Below are 20,866 nucleotides of genomic sequence, written 5' to 3'. Positions count from 1 at the left end.
TTGGATAAAGCTCATCTTTGTGTTTGTGATTTCTACAAAAAGGTAAATTGTATTGTTATTATATGTCTGTGTTATAAAATGTCATTACATACACATCTCTCTCTAAGATACAACATCATATGTAATAAGACAAGAACTCTCACTAAGACTCATATCATTACTAATAAGAACTCTCACAAGAAAAAGCATCACTTATAATAGTCTCTCTCTAAGACTCTTTAATGAAACAACTATATAACACAGCCATATTTGTTATTTAGCGCTTTAGGCTGCGTCGTCACTGTCTGAGTTATCGCCAAATGGATAAAGAAAGTTTAAAATTAAACTACAAACTAAATATGTATATGTGTACACATGCTCAAAAATTAATCGATTTACTTCTGCCAAGGTTATTTTTTAAACTTTTATCAGAGCAAATGTCATTAAAATACTTGTAAAGCAGACATATGGATGCAACATTGAGGCGATGGGACAGAGGTTGGATCTTAGTTGACAAAGCGAGACCTATTAAATTGGATGCATTCTTTTGGACCATATCGATGAGAAGAAGATTAGCAGTAGATGCACCATCCCAGATGTGGCAATAATACCCCATGCATGAGTGAATGGTATCTTTATAGAGGTGTGAGTAATCTTCTAGCACGATAGAGGGACCCCACTTTCTTTTCAGCAGCCTTTACAATGTCCTCAATGTATTTGTCCCAGTTCATATTACTTGTGAATGTTAAGCCGAGGAATTTGAAGGAAGAATTCTCAGGTAGGGTGTTATTTGTCATGGATATCGGTGGTTGGTGAGGCTTCTTGTAATTGTTAAAGGAACGCAGCTTAGTTTTACTAGCATTAACTGTTACCATTCATTTACGACCCCATTCCACTATAGTCTGGGGGTTATTTTCTAAGGATTCTGCCATGGTATTTGATTTGTGTACATCCATTCTTCTCTGGTACATGTTATAGGGCATTGTATCATTATAGGGCCTTGTATTATCAGAAAATATACCCATCTCGGACACAATATATTCAGGGAGATCGTTAATGAATATCAGGAATAATAATGGTCCAAGGATCGATCCCTGGGGCATTCCCGCATTAATGTTATGCTGAATGTATCTATTTCCATTAATGACAACTTGGATGGTGCTATTATTTAAGAAGGATTTAGCAGACCTTCGTGCCAGACTTTGTCAAAGGCTTTAGATATATCAAGGGCTACAGCCCTGGCTTCGCCCGTTATGGAATATGCGTTCAGAAATGACCGTGAAAATATCTGCGGTAGGACGACATTGCCTAAATCCATATTGTTTGTCAGAGAGAATATTAGCTTTTGCAATATGGTAGACTAATGTTTGATCGATTAAGTTCTCAAAGTTTTAGCGAAGAGGGGGGGGGCACTGATAGGACGATAATTGAAAGGGTCGGTTGTTTTTATCAGAATTCTTGTACACTGGTACCACAAAGGCCATCTTCTAGTTATTAGCGAAGCAAGATTAAGATAGGCATTTGTTGTAGAATTTGGCAATTACGGAAGCTAACTCAGCTGAGCATTTCTGAATAATAAAGTAGGGATCAGATCAGGCCCACGCGCCTTGGAGGTGTCTGAGGTTTTTATGATCTCGCGGACAAAAATCTTTTTTTAATCAATTAATTTAACGAGATTAATTATAATGTTTAATAAATAAAGCAAGATGTACTGTTATTTAATTTCAAATAAACAATTTACACACTCGCGACAGCGACAATGGCAATGTTTCTATCCAATAATGGCCTCAACGGGTAACCTAAACTTCTTATTTAATGGAGATCACAATTCTTGGATGAGGGCAAAAATCGCCAAGTATTTAAATATTGCAGTGAAAATAGAGTGATCGATGTGTTGAATAATAACATTGCTTGATTACGATTTAGTGAAAAGGATTGCTAGCAATTTTATTTAAAAGTTGAAATTTCATATAGATTATTTCAATTTTTTTAATATGAAGAAATGCACTAACAACGCTTTTTGTAAGATCGGTGCAGACCGATACACATATATATATATATATATATATATATATATATATATATATATATATATATATATATATATATAAAGCTGAACGTCTCTGTGTGTGTCTGGTCACGAATAGGCTCCTATATGGTTGATTATTATAGAAAACTGTTCGCATATAATGATAGAAGATGTATCGAGACACAGGAATGGGTATGTTTGATCTGGCAGAACGGTGGTTCATTAAAATTTTGAGGTCTGCGTTTGCGCCTGGTCCACAGAGTGTGGAAATAAATAATTTAAAAATTAAAAAAAAAACGTTTACAAGTGTTTTTGATATAGATGTACATAAGAATACTTTGATAAGTATGTTTCAACTTTAATAGGGATGGTATAATAAAATTGTGGGGGTCTGCGTTCGCGCCTGGCCTCCATAGAATGAAAATAGGCACAAACTTTAATAAAGACTTTTCTTATCTATCTGCGTAAGTAGACTTTGATAATTATGTTTCAGTTTGAAGAAATATGGTATGGTCGTTCGCGCCTGACCTCCATAAAATGGAAATATGTCACAAAGTTTAACAAGGTTTTTTAATATAGATCCACAGAATATTGTGATAATTGTTTCAGTGTGAACAGGTATAGTATAATAAATTATGGTGTTTATCTATTTTATTTTTACTTTCATCATATTTTGCTTTGGTTTTGATACCCCCCAAATTCGAAGCTATCTCTTTACAACCCTTCCATTTAAAACCTATCATACTTTCATAAATCAGAATCCATTTTCTGTAGGCTTTTTTTTAACCCAGTCAGCGACGGGTCCTTTGGCTAATATATATATATATATATATATATATATATATATATATATATATATGTGTGTGTGTGTGTGTGTGTGTGTGTGTGTGTGTGTGTGTATAAATATACATTATTAATGTATATACATATATAAGTTATTATAATATATTGCGCATATATATTTTCAGTATTTACTTCAACAGAACTCAAAATGTAAATAAAACTTAGTAGAAACAGTATTAAATATATATTATAGCATGTAAGCTACACATAAACATTTGTTTCATTCCCGAACTAATTGATCAGGCTTAATGTTATGATGCATGGTTTATGATTGCTGTTCTACTATGTAGCCTGGCTGTGATAGTTTTGAGAAGAAAAAATATGAGCATGCAAAAAAGAAGCGTGATATCCGGAAGAAAAATCTGTCAGATATGCCAGGTCTGTCAGATGCTTTTGTGCTGAACCACGTCTATGATTTATGCGGTAAAATAATTTATCCGGAGCCGGTCTAGCTAGCCACAAGCGATCACGTGGAAATCAGTCTTTAACGGGGAAAACACTGCGGGATATAGATGTTCTATTTGCTCTATGGTTTGCAAATAAAGTGGAGAGTCCACAGTAAGGCAGTACCAGTTGGCCTCCTTCAATCTCAGCTAAAGTGTGACCTCTACAATAGACTGTGTAAGAGTAAAGCTGGTCTGAAGCGCCACCTTCGTTCCCACAGAAGATTCTTAAAAGAGCCCTCGGATATAAATTTAAATCATAACGGAATCAAGTGTTAGCTCCAGGAAGGAGCCCCTTGATCTCTTAAAGTTTACTGAAGTAAAATACAAAAAAAATAGAAAATGCATCTTGATCACACCTCCACATGCATATATGTATGTGTGTATAAATGTACATAAAAACTAAATAAAACAAATTATAAAACGTATTAAATGAAATAACAAAAACAAAAGAATATTTTTAAAAGTATATGGAAATAGATGAATAATCAACAATAATGCAAAGGAAAGATGGTCTTCTCCTGTCAAGAAGTGACGATCATTATGTATGTATGTATGTATGTATGTATGTATGTATGCATGTATGCATGTATGTATGTATGTATGTATGTATGTATGTATGTATGTATGTATGTATGTATTTGTCCGCAGTGATCTTACAAACAGTATCCATGTTGGTACATTTTTTTTTCATATTAAAAAATATCTAAATATTTTTTATGAAATTTCAACAGACCTATGCCGCGTATTCATAATGCCATTTATTTCAAATGAAATTGCTAGCAATCTTTTTCGCCAGATCGTAATCAACAAATGTTATTATTATTACTTTATTTTTAACTATCGATAACTTTATTTTCACTGCAACAAAGCAATGATCAAAAAGTTATCAGACTACAGTTGTAAACCAGAGGACGATAGAATACCTCCTATCTACTTCTGATGCTGTTTTTTTCTGAGTAAGAAAGAACCTGGGCTCATTTTTTACGGCGTGCCCCAGCGTATTATAAGCATCCTAACCTCTCCATGTTAAGAACGGTTTTCGGAATAAATACCTCCAACCTTGAAAGCTGTTCTTAACATGGGGAGGTTGGGACGGGGGGTTATTCCGAAAGCTGTTCTTAACATGGGGAGGTTGGTGTGCTTATAATTCGCTGGGACACGTTATAAAAATTGACCGAACCTGTGTCCACTGGAAAGCACTTAATGACCTGAAGACAAGAATGGAGTAATGTAAACTTTCTATGTATATATGGAGCTACAGGACCGATACTCTCATCTGCACCTGTGGAGGGGAGCGGGTCATACTTTCTTGTCTGTCGCCAACTTTCAGAGTACAACAAATTAGGAAGGATTGCGTAAAAATGTAGCAAACTATCGTATGTCCACATGCTTGAAAGAGACGCAAAGAATAATGAAACTTCCATAAATAATTCTAAACTTTTTTTTTTCTTTTTAGTTACTGGATTTAGCTTGTGGGGATCTGTCATTGCCGTGGGAATCGTGTGTACATTTTACACAACCTTGGTAATTATCTACACGAGTTTTCTACTTTCTTATTAAATTACATTCATTAATATTATTAAATTTTTGTATATCTTTTGGGACATCTTTCCTTTTAAACAGTTTTCTCGGTTCAAAGCATAAATAACATTTAAATTATTACACAGATCAAACTCCGTTAAACATTTCATCTGATCTTACGCCTGTTAGATGAAACAGGTTGTCATCTGGAGAACATATTAAAATGGAAGTAACTCTTTGCCTTGGTAATCTCACTTGCCTCAAAGAGATTTTGGCGAATAGAGTAACTTCCATTGTGAATTTTAGAGACATACAATCTTGAATTAAAACATGTTACTGTCCTATTTTCAAATAAGACGTTTTAAACTAAAAAGTAATTATTTTCTCAACTTATTAATGTTGATTATATTATATGTTAATTGTTGATTTATACAGGATTTTTACTTAATCTTTTTATATTCGTCCTTGCATCTTTTAAATGCCACCGCAACACATCACTGCCAAAGATTCCTTATTATATTCTCAGCATCATTTCTAAATATATCTAGTTCCATCTTCATCTGTTCCAGCAACGAAGGGCAAGACAGGTGCCAGTAATTGCGCTTAAAGGCACAGATGGAATCATAAAAAAAGATCTCTCAGTTGGGATCTCTGAAATAAAGGCGAATATGTGGCAGTCGGAAGAATGCCCTATCTCCAGAAAAAGGATAAGAAAACTGAACACAAACATAATATTTAGAATCATTTAAGATCAGTAATCTTTATATTTATTCATTTATTCATTCATTTGCGGACTGTTATCCTAATCTTCATAGTTGTTTCACGGCGTTTCGACCAACTATTCCTTCGGGACCCACGGCGCAGTGGATAGAGGCGTTGAATCTCTACGATTCCAGGTGAGCATTGTCTGAAAATAGCGGTTTCAATCCTACCCAAAATCAGCCAGAGTATTAGTTATCCAAAACGTTGTGAGATTATAATAATTATGGAAGGCAGTAATTACTGAGGATACAGTTAAGAGACTCAACATTCTCATCCCGTCGCGGTTAACCACCTGAAGAAGTCCAGAATAATAATTGGCCGAAACGTCGTGAAACAACAACTATGAAGATGAGGATAACAGTCCGCAACTAATTAACTGACTAAATAAATAAATAAAAACATGATAAACGCACACACAAATACGTAAATACGTGTACTAGACACAATTCTCGGGTGTCATTAATCTCTTTGGAAAGGAGTTTGTGAGGTTAACCTAATAAGACGATACAATTAAACTATGATCATAATATTTAAAAAAAAAAAAAAAAACAAATACGATTTTATCGGCATAGCTATACACTGGTTCATACGAGAAATTCTGCCTCCGATTCTAGTGATGTTTCCTAAAATAAACGCACCAGGTTGGATTCTCCACTAGACCAAATGAATTATTATCTTGGCAACATCAGTATAAGATCACCAGAAAGAAAAACTATTCAAATGGTAAATTGTGGAGAGAAAAATTAATGTTTTTCACTTTTTTACTAACTCAAAGTTTTAGAAGTGGATAACGGCTTTAAATGAACACTCGGATATCTGTGTATCTTTAAAAGAAATTGAGCATTAGCCGCAGGAAGGAGTTATTTGATTTCTGAGGAGTAACTGAACTAAAATATAATTTAATACTAGAGAAACCCACACATATTGCCACATAACTGATGTAAATTAATATTTTTTATGGTATTTATTTATTTATTTATATGTAGGGTGGAATGAAAGCCGTGCTATGGACGGATGCATTCCAGGTTGGCATAATGCTGATCGGACTCCTAACGACACTCATCCAAGGTTCGATAGAAGCCGGAGGATTTTCTAACGCCTGGCAAAGCGCCAAGGATAGCGGCAGAGTTGTCTTTGATGAGTAAGTTTTTGTTGTTGTTGTTGTTGTTGTTTTTGTTGTTGTTTTTTGTCTTTTACTTAAAAAATTGCTTGCATTTTTTCTATGATTACGTTCTTCATTTATTTTTACAATTCCGTATATTAACTCTCTTAGAGCGGCGATCGTAAAATTATAAGTTTACCACTTCTAATAGCAGACAATTATTATATGCAAAACTGATGTTCTTTCCTATATACGACACAACAGAACAAATATACACAATAAATTCAGTATATGCATGCTTATACGTGCACGAGAAAATGATAATTTCTTATGAACAGATTGTCAACCTTATTTTATATTCAAGATGGCCGCCATCACAATATGAAAAATTATCGAATTTTAAAACTTATTTTGATAGTGCATCATTTATGCTACAAAGGTTTTATATCTTGTTTTGGGCAAACAATGAAAGGTTAAGCTTACGGAGTCATTTGAAAAGTATGTGTAAACAATCATTTTTCTACAAAATAACAATACAGTGCTCGGGTGGTTTAAAACGTTAGCATTGCATACATATTCTAACTACTAATATACTTACTACGGTATTATCTAAACCATGCATGAGCTACCCTCACTCATGTATGGGTCAGATTAAGTTTGTGCGGCCTGAATACGAACCAAAACCCGTGTGTTATAGACTATGTATGCGTACTTAAACATTCATAAAGTGGAGGTTTTTGTACAGAGGTTTCCATGTAATTGTCTCTCCACAAGGATAGAGTACGATGCAAGGTCGTGGGAACCCCCCATCCTACCAAAATGGTATCTTTAGATTTGAACAACAATTAAAATTGTCTCAGTTTAGATAATTTTCATTCTCACTGACCTAGGAGTTTAATTCAAAACGATCTAAATTTAAATCGGTCCTGGATATGACCTTAAACTATATCCAGTAGTGAGGTCCCAACTTGAGGGCTTTGGGGAGTGTGGAGCCACCCTTTAATTGCCATTGCTCCCAGGTCCACTCTGGGTTAAATAGAAACCGACTTGAAAACAACAAATATATTCTATTAAAAAGTTTTCTTCAAAATCTTTAGATTCGGCATTAAATAACCTGAAAAGGGTTGAAATGCCGTAAAACAAAAACAATCAACCTAAATTTCAATCGTATTTATAGCAACTAACCAACAAATATGTGTTTAAATCTTTAAATAATAATAATAATAATAATAATAATAATAATAGTTTCAAGCCGGATACAGCTGAAATATTAAGGAAAACCGTTGAATGCGGAAACTAATACACATGAGCCACTTGCGCAGGCCAGATGAGCTACTGCAGAGACAAAACATGAAGAAACGTTACATGTAACCAAGAACATAGAAGCTGCATATCTATAAATTCGCTATCCCATTGCTCCATCACCGCCACATACACCCCCCCCAAAAAAAAGAGTGACACCAAATAGCCGAAAAGGGTCACGGAGGATGGAAAGACCGAGGAGAGAGCACTGACCAGACCTCCGCTGGACAAGTGCGAAGAGAGCTGGGATCTTGGGAAGACAGTGCAACTCAGTGGAGACCAATGATCGCTACCAGCGAGAAATCAATAGTGAGCGGCTGTTGCGAGAACGCAAATTCATTTGCAAATGTTATCGAAAGCGGTGGAAAGTACTGGAAATCTAAGAAGACTTGTTGTCACTCTGCTTCCAGGGAACACCACAGGTTGTTGTCAAGGAGATATCTTTGATGACCTGTGTGAAAGACCCTTGTGAGCAATAATAATAATAATAATAATAATAATAATAATAATAATAATTTAGCATAATTTAAGTTGCCCTTTTTAAAGTGCTTACTGGGCAAATAATTTTTAATTATTATAGTTTTTTCATCCATTTCATGCTTTGTATTAGCAGCAATCATTTTTTTACAGTGGGATTGTAATCTTATTTTTTACTATGCATTATTCGTCGAGAAATGAAAATGAGCATTGTCTGACATTATTGTTATTATTATTATTATTATTATTATTATTATTATTATTATTATTATTATTATTGAGTAATTTTCTATTAGTCGTGATTGTTCCTATTTACTTGTGTCCCAATGAGGGCAAAGTTAGATGCAAGTCGGTTTTTAATGTAGGGAAAATTCAGCTCCATTAAAAAGGGAATTCTGAATTGAAAACAAAAAAAATTAAATTTTATCACCCTGAAAGGCCGTTTTCGCTGACTGAGAACAGATTAGACACAGTACAGCGTTAGAACAGATACTATGCGTTTAGCCAAAATGCCAATTATTGAACGGATCGCTTTTGCTTTCTTTCTTTGAAAAATATTACTCATCAAGTATAGTGTATATTGGATTTGGAATATTAATAAAATATATACAACTTTTGTGGTAACCAGAAATAAATCCGATAAAGAATGAGAGTTCAAAGTGTTCAGTCAATGTTCTAGATGAAAGATGTTTTTCTTTAAGCAAAGATTGAGCAGGTGAGTTTATTTCGGCTATAAAATTAACTAAATTGTTATAATTTAAAATAAATAAATAAATAAGACGCCTGTTCGTTTTATTTAATAAAAGACTATTTAGCTAAATATGACGATTGTTTCTGCTCAAGAAGAAAGAATGTTTTTCTTAATAGTATCTGTTGTGACGTAGCTCGAATATGTGATTTCGGTTCACGTATATTTATTTGTAATCAGTCGAATCTGTGAGTTGGAACGTCAAAACACTTTACCAGTTGTTGCTACTCGACATGGATTTCTATTATTGTACCTAACGGAATAAATCTCTTCTAAATTCTATTATATTCGTATTGTTTTCCAATCTGTCTAAACACTAAATTACGAAAGTACTTTTATGTATTACATTTATATTGACATCAAATGAAAGTTTATCTCGGTATTGTTTCTAGTCATCCTATATTTCTCTTTATCAAGCAGTGCCGACTCAAGAGAGGTATCGTTGAACATTGCGCAACTCTTGCCGCAAAATCACACGCAAAAGCATCCTTACAGGGGTATTCATTATCTCTAAAGTGTGGCATGTATTGCCATACAAGCGGCGAAATACAAAATATTCTTTAGAAATACTATATATATATATACATATATATATACATATATATATACATATATATATACATATATATACATATATATATATATATATATATATATATATATATATATATATATATACAAGAAGCATAAATGAAACCATAAATCAACATTTACATGTAAAATTTATTTTCCGACAGAATACCTCAAACAAAGATAATTTATAAATCCTTATTCTGCTGCGGAGTTTCAAAGAACACACAATTCTTCTCTTCAAAGGAATGTAATATGTTAGAAAATGTATACATATATAGCAACGCTAAGAACTTGCTGATTTTAGCATTGTATGAAACTACATTATATGACGGTGATCATAAAATGTAAAAAAAATATTTGTAAATTGTTTCCTGAAGAACACATTTCATAATAGTACTTATAGAAAAGACTTAGACTAGAAACATCGCGCCTACGAAATAGAGATTGCGGAGAAAAGGAAAGGGTTGGTTCAATCAAATTACTGATACCTTTCTGTGCCTTATTTAAAACTCCTCAAATGGGGCATAGATTATCCAGTCCAAATATGACAACAGTACTCAATACTTGGTCTGATAGTTGATTTATAGAGTTATAGAGATTAGTCTCAGGTATGAGAAAGTGTTTACATCGATAGCGAGGATCGATATCTATAATCTAATATACAACTTACCGAATAGACAATATATGTTTATGTTAATATAGATCACAAATAAAATTTTTAAAAAAACGCAAGTTGATGCAATCATGTTCACTTATAGGAAAAACTCGTGTCTCGCCCAAAAGATAATTTCTGGGTTTGATGTTAATTAATTACTGGATTCTTGTGGCTTTTTTTTTACATGCGAAGAATCTTGTAGATTTATATAGCCGAAAAGATTGCAACAAGAAATCTTGTAGATTTATATAGCCGAAAAGATTGCAACAAGAAATCTTGTAGATTTATATAGCCGAAAAGATTGCAACAAGAAATCTTGTAGATTTATATAGCCGAAAAGATTGCAACAAGAAATCTTGTAGATTTATATAGCCGAAAAGATTGTAACAAGAAATCTTGTAGATTTATATAGCCGAAAAGATTGCAACAAGAAATCTTGTAGATTTATATAGCCGAAAAGATTGCAACAAGAAATCTTGTAGATTTATATAGCCGAAAAGATTGCAACAAGAAAAACAGCGAAAGGATTTACTTTATCATTCTATCAGTTTAAATTACTATGAATTGTTTTGTTTGTCTCTTTGTTTGACAGCTTTAGCCCTGATCCTGCCGTCAGACACAGTTTTTGGTCCCTGGTAATTGGTGGATTCTTTACCTGGTTGGCTGTTTATGGAGTAAACCAAGCACAGATACAACGTGCTTGCACGTGTCCAAGTCTTAAAAGAGCACAAGTGTAAGTTTTATTGACATGTTAATTATTATTCAAAATACTTAAAAGTAGGTGTATATACATGTATGCATTCATATGTGTAATTATTGTGTATATATATATATATATATATATATATATATATATATATATATATATATATATATATATATATATATATATATCATGTTGACAAGATAGTTTATGCAGTTTTTAACTTTTGGATTCAGATGAACATATTTCTGCTCAAACAAAAATTCACTGATTGAAATAAGCACCATCAAAATGTACACACTTTTGCCCACGCAAAACAGTAAAAAATCTTGCGTTCTGGTGGCGATGAAGTTGCTGAAGGCGTATTTTGGTATCGCTTAGGTTTTTGAAGGATTTCTTATGCAGAATGTTGTTGAGCTACTTAAAAAAGTTGTCATCGGTAGATGCGTATGATGGATGAGGAAGAGTTTCATAACCCAATTCTGCAGGGTCGGTTTAACAACGTGTGGTCGGGCATTGTTGTGAAAGAGAATTGCGCCTTTTCTACTGACTGGTTGTTGTTGTTGTCGAAGTTTCTGATGCATTTTATTCATTTGTTGGCAGTTTTTTGCCCTAATTGTTTCGCCTGCATTCAAAAAAGTGTAGTGGGTGAGACCGGTCGCAAACCACCAGATAGTCAGCGTGACCTTCTTTTTGTGCAACTCTTGATTCGAGAAGTGTTGTGGGGCTTTGTCCGTGTCTAACCACGTAGTTGAGCGTCGTCGGTTGACATAAAGAATCCACTTTTCATCGTAAGTCACAAGCCAGTCAAGAAACAGGTCGTCCTTGTTGCGTAAAAGAAGGAAGGATGATACTTCATAACAGCGTTTCTTTTGGTTGTCGTTCAATTCGTGAGGCACTCATTTATCAAGTTTTTTTGTCTTTCCAATCTCTCTTGGATGGTTGGAAATCGTCGTATACGTTACGTCTAATTCAGAAGCATTTTCTCGAACAGCTCTGCGTAGAGTGGCTTCGACTAGAGCTTTTAATTGATCGTTGTCAACATCCGATGGACGACCACTACGCTTATCATCTTCAAGACTCTCGTCGACGCCATTAAATTTTTTAAACCATCATACTGCTGCGTTCAGTAGTGGTTCCTGGGCCAAACGCTATGTTGATGTTGCGAGCTGTTTTAGCAGCTTTTCGGCCTAGCTTGAATTGAAATAAGAAAATTGTGCGAAATTGCTTTTTTTTCCATCTTGTATTCAACGTTTTGAAAAGAAGACAATAGTTTTAAAACGATTGTAATTCGAAAAATTAGAGCGAAAACGCTCTTTAAAATGATATATAAAGTAAACGCATTATAACGAAAACTTACTTGCAAATACATCATTTAAAATCAAAATAAAAAATTGCGCAAGAACTTTTTTCGAACCTAATATATATGTCTGTCTGTCTGTCTGTCTGCCTGTCTCTCTCTCTCTCTCTCTCTCTCTATATATATATATATATATATATATATATATATATATGTGTGTGTGTGTGTGTGTGTGTGTGTGTGTGTGTGTCTGTGTCTGTGTCTGTTTCCCTTTTACCTGTATTAGCAGTGTTCTTTTTGTTTCATTTTCAGGGCATTGTGGTTGAACTTTCCAGGGCTGTGCATTATCTTATATATTTGTTGCCTCATTGGAATTGTTCTGTACGACTTCTACAAAAAGTGTGACCCAAAGACCTTCGGTCTGGTTACTCAAGGTGATCAGGTTAGTGAATTAAATACTTACTAGTGTATCAAATTTTTATATTTCTATTCTATGGACATCCGGTGCGACCGCAGATCTCACGATATTATTGTTCCACTTTGGTTCAAACTTAAATAAACTTATCTAACTACACTGGTTAACGTAGTTCCAGAATATTTCTGATTATGTGAGTCTATCTCGGGAATCATGTAGGCTTACTATATATTTATAATCCATGACAGTCCGGCACAAGCATTGACTCCACGGTATTATTGTAGCATTTTGGGATAGAACAGATACTATATTTTAATCCTAGTTTTAATAACCAAAAATTGTATTTTTCTTTTCATTCTCTGTTCGACGTATTATATGAAATGTATCATTTTTTTTCCATTCCAAAATCGGATCATCTCATCTTTTAACAAAGGGACATAGAAAATGATAACGTACGTAGGAACAGTAAATTTTCGGCGAGTATTATATTACCTTATATCTCATATATATGTGTGTGTGTGTGTGTGTGTGTGTGTGTGTGTGTGTGTGTGTGTGTGTGTGTGTGTGTGTGTGTGTGTGAAGCAAAGCCCTCAACTAGCCTGAAGTAGTCTCCGATATCCATAGGCGGTTTACAACACGCGCTTGAAAGTCAAATCGGTGAATCACGAAGATGTAAGTGCGGCCCGATGATCATCTTCTGGGTCGCGCTACAATGAAAAAAAAAACTTGATTTAAATTAGTTAAGCTCGGGGTATATGTGTGACACAATCGACCCTCTTCATGTTAAGGTTGACATTTTAGTTTTCTATGGCTATGTTCGTCAGTCCGTTGATTTCGTCGTCTGCTCCGAGCCACAGCTCGCAATTAGCTGTAACTCTGTCAAGGACCTCCGACATATCAACTAACCCTAACTGGACACTGTCCTCAACTGTGCTGTCGTTAACAGTAACAAACCCAAAACTATGCCGAACTATCGTAAAACTAATCGCTATTCCTCAAAGTGCACGCAAACTAACTTTAAATATATTTCCGATCTTTTTGTTCCCGTTCGCCGCTACACCCTTGATTCATAAACCTACTTAACCTTCTTTTGTGTGCGTTGATGAACAACTTCTAATCCATTGTTTTTCTGATAAACTTATTTCTTTTTCTTTTTTATTACTGTTACATTTTTTCTCTTTCTCTCTTACTTTCTAAACTTTGGAGTACGGGGAAGGGCAATGTCGATAATATCACAAAAATCTATGCTAAAATCTCAGACCATACCGAAAACATTCTTTGTAAAAACAAATACATTATGCAATATTCTTACTTCTTTCTACTTGACTACCCTACAAACTAATTTTAATTGACACAACCATTAAACACTAAATAAATGGATCCTAATGAAAATTAAATCATACAGCATAACTAAACGAATACTGAATATAATTAGATCCTTCTGAGACAAAAAGGCCATCTAGGTTGTTCTTTATTGATCTACATTCAAACAGCATAATGTTAATGTGATAGTGCCCCAGGGATCGATCCTGCGACCATTTTTATTCCTGATATTCATTAACGACTTCCCTGATAACATTGTGTCCGAGATAGGTATATTTGCCGAGGATATAACTTACACGAGGGAAAAAAAAAGATGTACATAAATCTAAGGCCAATATCAGAATCCTTAGAAAACGACCTCCAGTCTGTAATGGAATGGGCTGTAAATGGGTGGTAATATTTAATGCTACTAAGACTAAGCTGCTCTTCTTTAACAATTATCATAAACCTTCCCAACCGCCAATAGTCACGATTAATAAAACTTTACCTGAGAGTTCTGTCTTCAAACTCCCTTGTTTAACATTCACAGGAAATATGAACAAGAAATATGAATGCATTGATGATATTGCGAAAGCTACTGCAACAAAGGTGGGTTCTCTCCATCGTGTCAGGAAATTACTCACACCTGAGAGTACCCTATACCTCTACAAGGCCAACATTCACCCATGCATGAAGTGTTGTTGCCACATCTAGGCTGATGCATCTACCGCTTGTTTCTCTCTCTCTCTTTCTCCCTCTCTCTCTCCCTCCCTCTCTCTCTCTCTCTCTCTCTCTCTCTCTCTCTCTCTGACAGGGTTCCAAAAAAGAGTCTCCAATCTAATAGATCCGACACTGTCAACTAGGCTCCAATCCCTGTCCTTTCGTCGCAATGTTACATCCCTGTGCCTAATGTACAAGTATTTCAATGGAATGTGCTCTGATGAACTCATCGACCCCATCGATGTACAAACCCTCAACAAACCTGTTTAGCAACAAAATCACACCCTTTCATTTTAGAGCTCCCTAAATGCTCAAAAACCTTCTTCTCTAATGGTTTCTTCCCTTGGAAAGCTAGACTTTAGAATTCCCTTCTTGTTACATGCTTTCCTGGCTGTACTGTTATGCAAAAGTTTAAATATAATGTAAACCAACATCTTGCTCATCTCCCCTAAACATGTCCCCAAAGAATAGTCCTTTATGTCCGAGTGGCGATATGCCTTATTTGGGGCAAACGTGAGTAAAAAAAAGCCTATTGTTGAATTTTCATAATTATATAAGCTGCCTTATATTGAAATGGAGAGCAACTTTACATTACCTAGACTAAACATAACATTATTTGTTCACAGGGTTTCCTTATGATCTGAAAATTTGACGTTTTTATCAAAAATAATCGGTAGATTTTTTCCACAAACTTGAGTAACCTAAATGTTAACAGGTGTCATATATATCCGTGTATTTTTATCTCTGCCAAGGAGGTTGTGCTTTTGATAGGGTTTATTTATTTGTATTCAGCCAAGCGTGCACATCGCTTAGTCAAAATATCGGTTATGATCTAATTTAAAACTGCTTTAATTTACGTATGTCTAGGTCAAAGTTTAAAATAGCCATCACGGAAAAGATGAGAGTCAAACGTTTGACGATAACTTCGGTTCTTTTCGTCGTAGAAACTCACTACTTGGTCAATATTGTAGCCAATAACGTTCCATATCTTCTGTAATATTGATTTTGGTGAAGCTTCACCATGAAACACTTTGGTTAGATATTTTGATGGAATTTCAACTCCGATTTTCTAAATTTACTGCATTGATCGGTTGTTATTTGTTAACAAATGGACAAAATTTCAACTCGATCCGATAAATAGTAATTGTTTCAATGGGGTAACTTTTGGAATAATCAGAGTTATAAGACTTAGGCATGTGCTTAGATTGTTAGGAAGGCGTTTTTACTCTTTTTTATCTCAAACAAAAAATATTGCCAATTAGAACGTAAGAGACTATTGTTTCAGATTATGTCTAACAAACGATTGATGGGAGTTAAGCAGCGATATACCTATTCACATTACATTTAAACTTCTGCGGGTTAGTACAGGCAAGAAAACATGAAACATGAAGAGAATTCCAAAATCTAGCAGTCCGCGGGAAGAGACTTATAGTCAAAGTCTTTTGGCATCTAACAGTGAAGAGGAGGAATTTTGTTGCTTGTTGGGTTAGTCAGAAATATGTATGTCGAGGAAGCAGCGATTCTATGAGTTCTTCAGACAACATTCCATTAAAGTACTTGTAAAATATGCACAGGGAGGTGACATTGCGGCGATGGGAAAAAGGTTGGAGCTTGGCCGACGGTGCGGGATATATTAAATTGGAGATTCTTTTGTTGCAAGAGGGGGAGACTAGTGGTAGATGCATCAGCCCAGAAGTGCAGTCTTACAATTGACTTGTTTTTTTTGTTTGTTTTTTTCTTGTCAACGTAGTTATTACATTAACTGATTATGCTTGAATAATATTGTCTTGTTTGTTTACAGTTACTTCCGCTCTATGTAATGGACATTCTTGGATTTCTAAAAGGTCTTCCTGGCCTTTTTATCGCCTGTTTATTCAGTGGTGCCCTCAGGTAAGAGAAAGTGTGAGAAAGAAAGAGAGAGAGAGAGTCTACAGTTTATCGATATTTTCATCGAAAGGTTAGAATAATGATCAATAAACTATTCTTAGTGGCGAACGTTGAGCAGAATAGTTTATACTTTCCCCAACACACTAATACACACTCATCCTTTTCTTTTCTATCAAGGTCATCACTTATCTAGGTAAAGAGTCACTTGATGAAAAAGATCAATAAGACGGGAATTATTGCCAGCTGAAAGATGGAAAGCACTCAGAGAGTACTAGCATTATTTAATGTGTTTAGTTGCATTATGGCGGTAAGTAGTGTTGATATTAGATTTAAAAAATAGTCAAGTTATGATCAACAGGGAAGCAGCTATGCGACAATGTGTTTCACAGGCGTGAAGCACAATCACACAAAATCTGTCTGTGAGTTGAGTAACAAGTGGACCTTTTGACAGTCTCGTAACTTTTACTTCCTTTATTTTGTCCTTTAGTCCTCACATTCCATGAGCGACGTTTCTAACAAGAGGGAAGAATCGCTGCTTTCTGAGTCGGAATCTATCTATCTAACAATGCGTTGGCTAGATTTTGACCGTGAAATGATTTTGTGTGTATGTTTTGTTGTTTTTTTTGTTTTTTCGTTTTGTTGTTTTTCGTTTTATTGTTTTTGTTTTATTGTTTTATTGTTTTTTGTTTTATTGTTTTGTTGTTTTTTGTTCTTGTTTTCTGTTTTGTTGTTTTTTGTTTTATTGTTTTTGTTTTTGTTTTTATTTTATTGTTTTATTGCTTTTTGCTCTTGTTTTCTGTCTTGTTTTTGTTTTATTATTTTTGTTTTGTTGTTTTTTATTTTGTTGTTTTTTGTATTTTGCTTTTTTATTGTTTGTTTTTGTTTTGCTTTTTTGCTGTTTTTTTGCTGCATTTTGTTTATTGTTTTGTTTTGTTTTTTTTTTGTTGATTTTTATTTTTTTTTTGTTCCTCATGCCAGTAAATTCATACCTTGTGTGGAGCAATTTCTATTTTTTTTTTAATTCGCCTAACAATAAGCATATAGATAAAGAAAGGTAAGTATTTTCTGTTTTGGTAGTTGTTACTGTGTAAATACTTTATAAAATTTAAAAAAAAAATGGAGCTCAATCGAATACCTTCCATGAAAATAATGATAGGACAGCAAGAGACTAGCAATATATCATCTGTGAGAAAGAAGTTGTTCGCAGGATTTCGATTTGAACTCTGTCAAGGCGGGAAAATGTTATCCTGTATTTTCTGCTATTTGGTGTTGATCAGGTTTAAAATCGCAACGTCCGAAGACATTTTTTTTTTGGAAATCACTCGAGACAGGACATGAAGCCACTGTATGTAAAGAGCAAACATGAACGAAAGATAATTGTCGCAAATACAGCAGATATCTATTGATCTTAGTCTTGAAAAGACCAGGCCGGTAGTTAGGAGGAAAACAGTAAGCAGAAAAAGAGTTCCACAACCTTGCAATTCTTGAAAAGAAGCTAAAAAGTTGTATCACAAGGAAGTATTAAAATAGTGAATTGATTGATAGATCAACAAGTCAAATGAGCCGGAAAAAATTAAACATGTTGCAATATTTCTTACTCATAATGGAGGTATGGTCCCTCAAAGTTGGGAGATTATATCTATAAACGCTGATGCTGGGAATTGACGAATAAAATTAATTTACGTTCTGCTAACAACCAATCAGAAACCAGAACTGCTCCATAAAAATTAAACCCTTTTTAGCAACCTTGCATATGTTTTCTTCGTGTCAACACCATAAGGATCTTTTTCTCTTTGGCTTCAAAATTATAAAGTCCAGAACCTGTACAGAACAGCTGTCTACTGAGAATTCGTCATCCCCATGATTTGTATAGAATAACTACCGATCGGAAACTTTTTTACTTTCAATGCGTAAACTGTTTAGGAAAAACATAATACTCGCATGCACATATCTCAGTTTCTGTATGAATTAAAATATTATATTTATGCGTATTTTATGACCGGGCACCGCCGGGCGGCCTACTAGTAGTATATATATATATATATATATATATATATATATATATATATATATATATATATATATATATATATATATATATATATATTCTATTTAAAAAGAATTCTTCAAAATGACTGGATTCGACAATAAATAACCTGAAAAGGGTGGATATGCCGTAAAACAAAATCATCAACCATAAAATCGTTTGACAGTAGATTTGTAAAGATAGAGAACGACCTCAAGTGTGAGACGGTGTGTTAACAAAAAAATATCGCTATTTTTGTAATCTTGTGTCTTTCTTGTTTTCTCCTTACAGTACAATCTCTTCGGGTCTAAATTCCTTATCCACTGTCATCCTCGAAGACGTCATTAAGATTTATATAATTAAAGATCTGTCAGAAAGCAAAGCCACGTGGATTTCTAAAATACTTGGTAATTATTTTTTTATTTTCATGCTTCTGAATTTTAGAAATGAGTATTGATAATTTGTATTTTTCGAATAACTGCTCTAATTGAGAGTGTTTTTCTCACAACGTTTCAGTGCATGTAACCGCCAACCTTCTGTCGAATTGCACGAAATTTCTATCCCTAAACTTTTTCACTTCTAACCTTAAATCTATATAAAATCGGTGTTGTTTTCTTTACCTTTACTCTTGTAAAATGCTGTATTTTTTCTATTTTTCTTATGAGAAGCTTCGAAATGTCATCGCCTAAATAGGATTTCTCCTTCATTTCCTTTTCACTTATTATAATCACCCTCATCTTTATTAACATGATAATATAATAAAGTTCTACTGTAACTTTTATATTTATCTCCTTACCTTTATATATATATATATATATGTGTGTGTGTGTGTGTGTGTGTGTGTGTGTGTGTGTGTGTGTGTGTGTGTGTGTGTGTGTGTGTACATTAACTAAAAAAGAAAAAGACTTCCTTACAAACTTCACAACAAAAACAAACATCTTATATGGGCTACCCAAGATACACAAATCTAACAAGGTAAGACATGCCATCAACATACAAAAGTCGGAGTACATAAGCACCCCAAACCCCACCGACCTCACATTCAGACCCATGGTAGCAGAACCATCATGCCCAACAAGCAGACTTAGCAACCTAATATATATATACTATTACAGCCTTTCACCAATCTAGTCAGAAGTTTTCTAAGAGATTACACACACTTCCTTAGCTTCCTACCACAAACAGTAGACGATGGAACAATACTAGTCACATTCGATGTTAGCAGCCTATATAGCAATATCCCACACAATCTAGGAAAAGAAGCTATCGCATATTGGATTGACAAACATTCACAGACTTTACACCCCAGATTCAATAAACAATTCGTTATTGATAGCATCGACATAATCCTCAATAACAACTCCTTCCAATTCAATAAAACAACTACATCCAAATACTAGGCATGGCAATGGGTACTAAAATGGCACCCTTACACTCGCCTTCCTAGAAGAGACCCTTTATGAAAGGATAGAGCAAAAGTACGGGCACAATATAAAAACACTCTTCATAAAATCTTGGAAAAGATACCTAGACGACTGCTTTATCCTCTGGAGAACCACATAGGGGGATATCAAACAATTCCACACTTTGCTACAAAATATACACCCAGAAATAAACTTCACACTAGAACAAAGCCCCACGGAACTACCTTTCCTACACATCCTAGTAACAATAAAAAACAACAACATAATCACAGACATCTACCACAAACCCACAGACACTCAACAATACCTCCACTTCAAAAACCACCATCCTAAAAAACTGTCTAAAATCAATACCCTACTCCCTAGCACGTAGAGTCTGCACCATAGTAACAGACAGACACCTCCGTTCGACTAGACTGAATGAACTACAAATAACACTGCGGAAAAAAGGATATCCACTACCACTAATACAGAAAGGTATTGAACTGGCTGAAAAAATTCCAATAGACCAACTAAGAATCCCAAAAGAAAACAACAAAGAACAAATTTTAGCATATGTCTCTACACGCAACACAGAACTATTCACACAGATAACAAAAAACCTTATACTCCTCAATCAGAACGACAAACTAAACAACATACTTAAAACAAC

General features: G+C 34.4%; 1 protein-coding gene across 4 annotated transcripts in view; it reads left to right on the top strand.

The window, feature by feature from the left end:
- Nucleotides 1-20,866, top strand: part of LOC145243439 (sodium-coupled monocarboxylate transporter 2-like) — a 245,957-nt gene that overhangs the window by 151,223 nt on the left and 73,868 nt on the right. For all 4 annotated transcript variants that reach the window (XM_080106329.1, XM_080106330.1, XM_080106328.1 and 1 more), the window contains exons 5-10: nucleotides 4,754-4,821; nucleotides 6,567-6,721; nucleotides 11,030-11,170; nucleotides 12,753-12,882; nucleotides 16,679-16,767; nucleotides 19,082-19,197. In XM_080106329.1, the coding sequence (XP_079962455.1) occupies nucleotides 4,754-4,821; nucleotides 6,567-6,721; nucleotides 11,030-11,170; nucleotides 12,753-12,882; nucleotides 16,679-16,767; nucleotides 19,082-19,197 (699 nt within the window). The remainder of the gene's footprint in view (nucleotides 1-4,753; nucleotides 4,822-6,566; nucleotides 6,722-11,029; nucleotides 11,171-12,752; nucleotides 12,883-16,678; nucleotides 16,768-19,081; nucleotides 19,198-20,866) is intronic.

Source organism: Euprymna scolopes, chromosome 22 (genome assembly GCF_053919585.1).
Source record: "Euprymna scolopes isolate OS-2025 chromosome 22, ASM5391958v1, whole genome shotgun sequence".
Lineage (NCBI taxonomy): Eukaryota > Metazoa > Mollusca > Cephalopoda > Sepiida > Sepiolidae > Euprymna > Euprymna scolopes.
This window is presented reverse-complemented; position numbering and strand designations above follow the sequence as displayed.